We start from the raw sequence: 792 nt of genomic DNA on the forward strand, positions 1-792 counted from the left end.
GCTCAGTGTGATTTTGTCCTTCCTGTTGATCGACTCTCTGGCCACTCCTAAATCCCAGTCAGTCTTCCCTTTAACCTGAACCTCGTAGTAGAATCGGCCTGAAGAGAAGCTCTGCTGTCCTAAAACACAGGGATTGACGGAAAATCTCTTTGGGTTGTCTGGGAGATTAATCTTCACATCACCAGGATTTACTTGTTTCCCATCAGCAGACAGGATGAGACAGGGATGTGCTGTATCAGGATCAAGTGTCACATCCACTGCATACTGCTGGACCCTCTTCAGCTCGACCTCAAGCAGCTTCTTCATCTCTGTACATAGTGTCTCCTCCACTGCTCTCACCACAGCCCCTTCATACGACGGTGGATGGATGTTGACTGTTGTCCAGTCTTTGGTGAGGGGAGCAGCTTTCACAGATAAGAAGCTTTGGAGGATATTGAGGTGGTCTTCATAGAGTGAGACTTGCTCCAAATCAGTGCTTGTCTTCTTCAGCTCCGAGATTTCCTCTTCCAGCTCTTTGATGAGGTCTTCGGTCTGTTCCTGTGTCGTTCTCAGGTTATTTTCAATCGTGTCAATGAGCTCATTCAGGCCTCCCTCAACAGACTGCATCAGGGTTGTGAAGACCTGAACACCTTTTGCTTTCTCTCTGTCTGCGTTTTCTTCACTAAAACTGAATGACTGTTTGATCTCCTGAATTTTCAGTCGTCTCTCTTGGATCATCTGCTCAATTTCAGCCTCCAGCTCTGCCTTCTTTTCTTCATATTCTTCTTTCAGAGGAACAACATCATGTGTCTT

At 46.5% G+C, this 792-nt stretch overlaps 1 protein-coding gene across 1 annotated transcript in view; it reads right to left on the reverse strand.

The window, feature by feature from the left end:
* LOC118326961 (nuclear factor 7, brain-like) overlaps positions 1–792 on the reverse strand; it is a 3,914-nt gene that overhangs the window by 2,657 nt on the left and 465 nt on the right. Inside the window, 1 exon segment of the mRNA XM_035660125.1 lies at positions 1–789. This exon segment is cut by the window's left edge and continues 18 nt beyond it. Within this exon segment, the coding sequence (XP_035516018.1) occupies positions 1–789 (789 nt within the window).

The sequence above is a fragment of the Morone saxatilis genome, unplaced genomic scaffold (assembly GCF_004916995.1).
Source record: "Morone saxatilis isolate NCDOM2014 unplaced genomic scaffold, NCSU_SB_2.0 Contig17, whole genome shotgun sequence".
Lineage (NCBI taxonomy): Eukaryota > Metazoa > Chordata > Actinopteri > Moronidae > Morone > Morone saxatilis.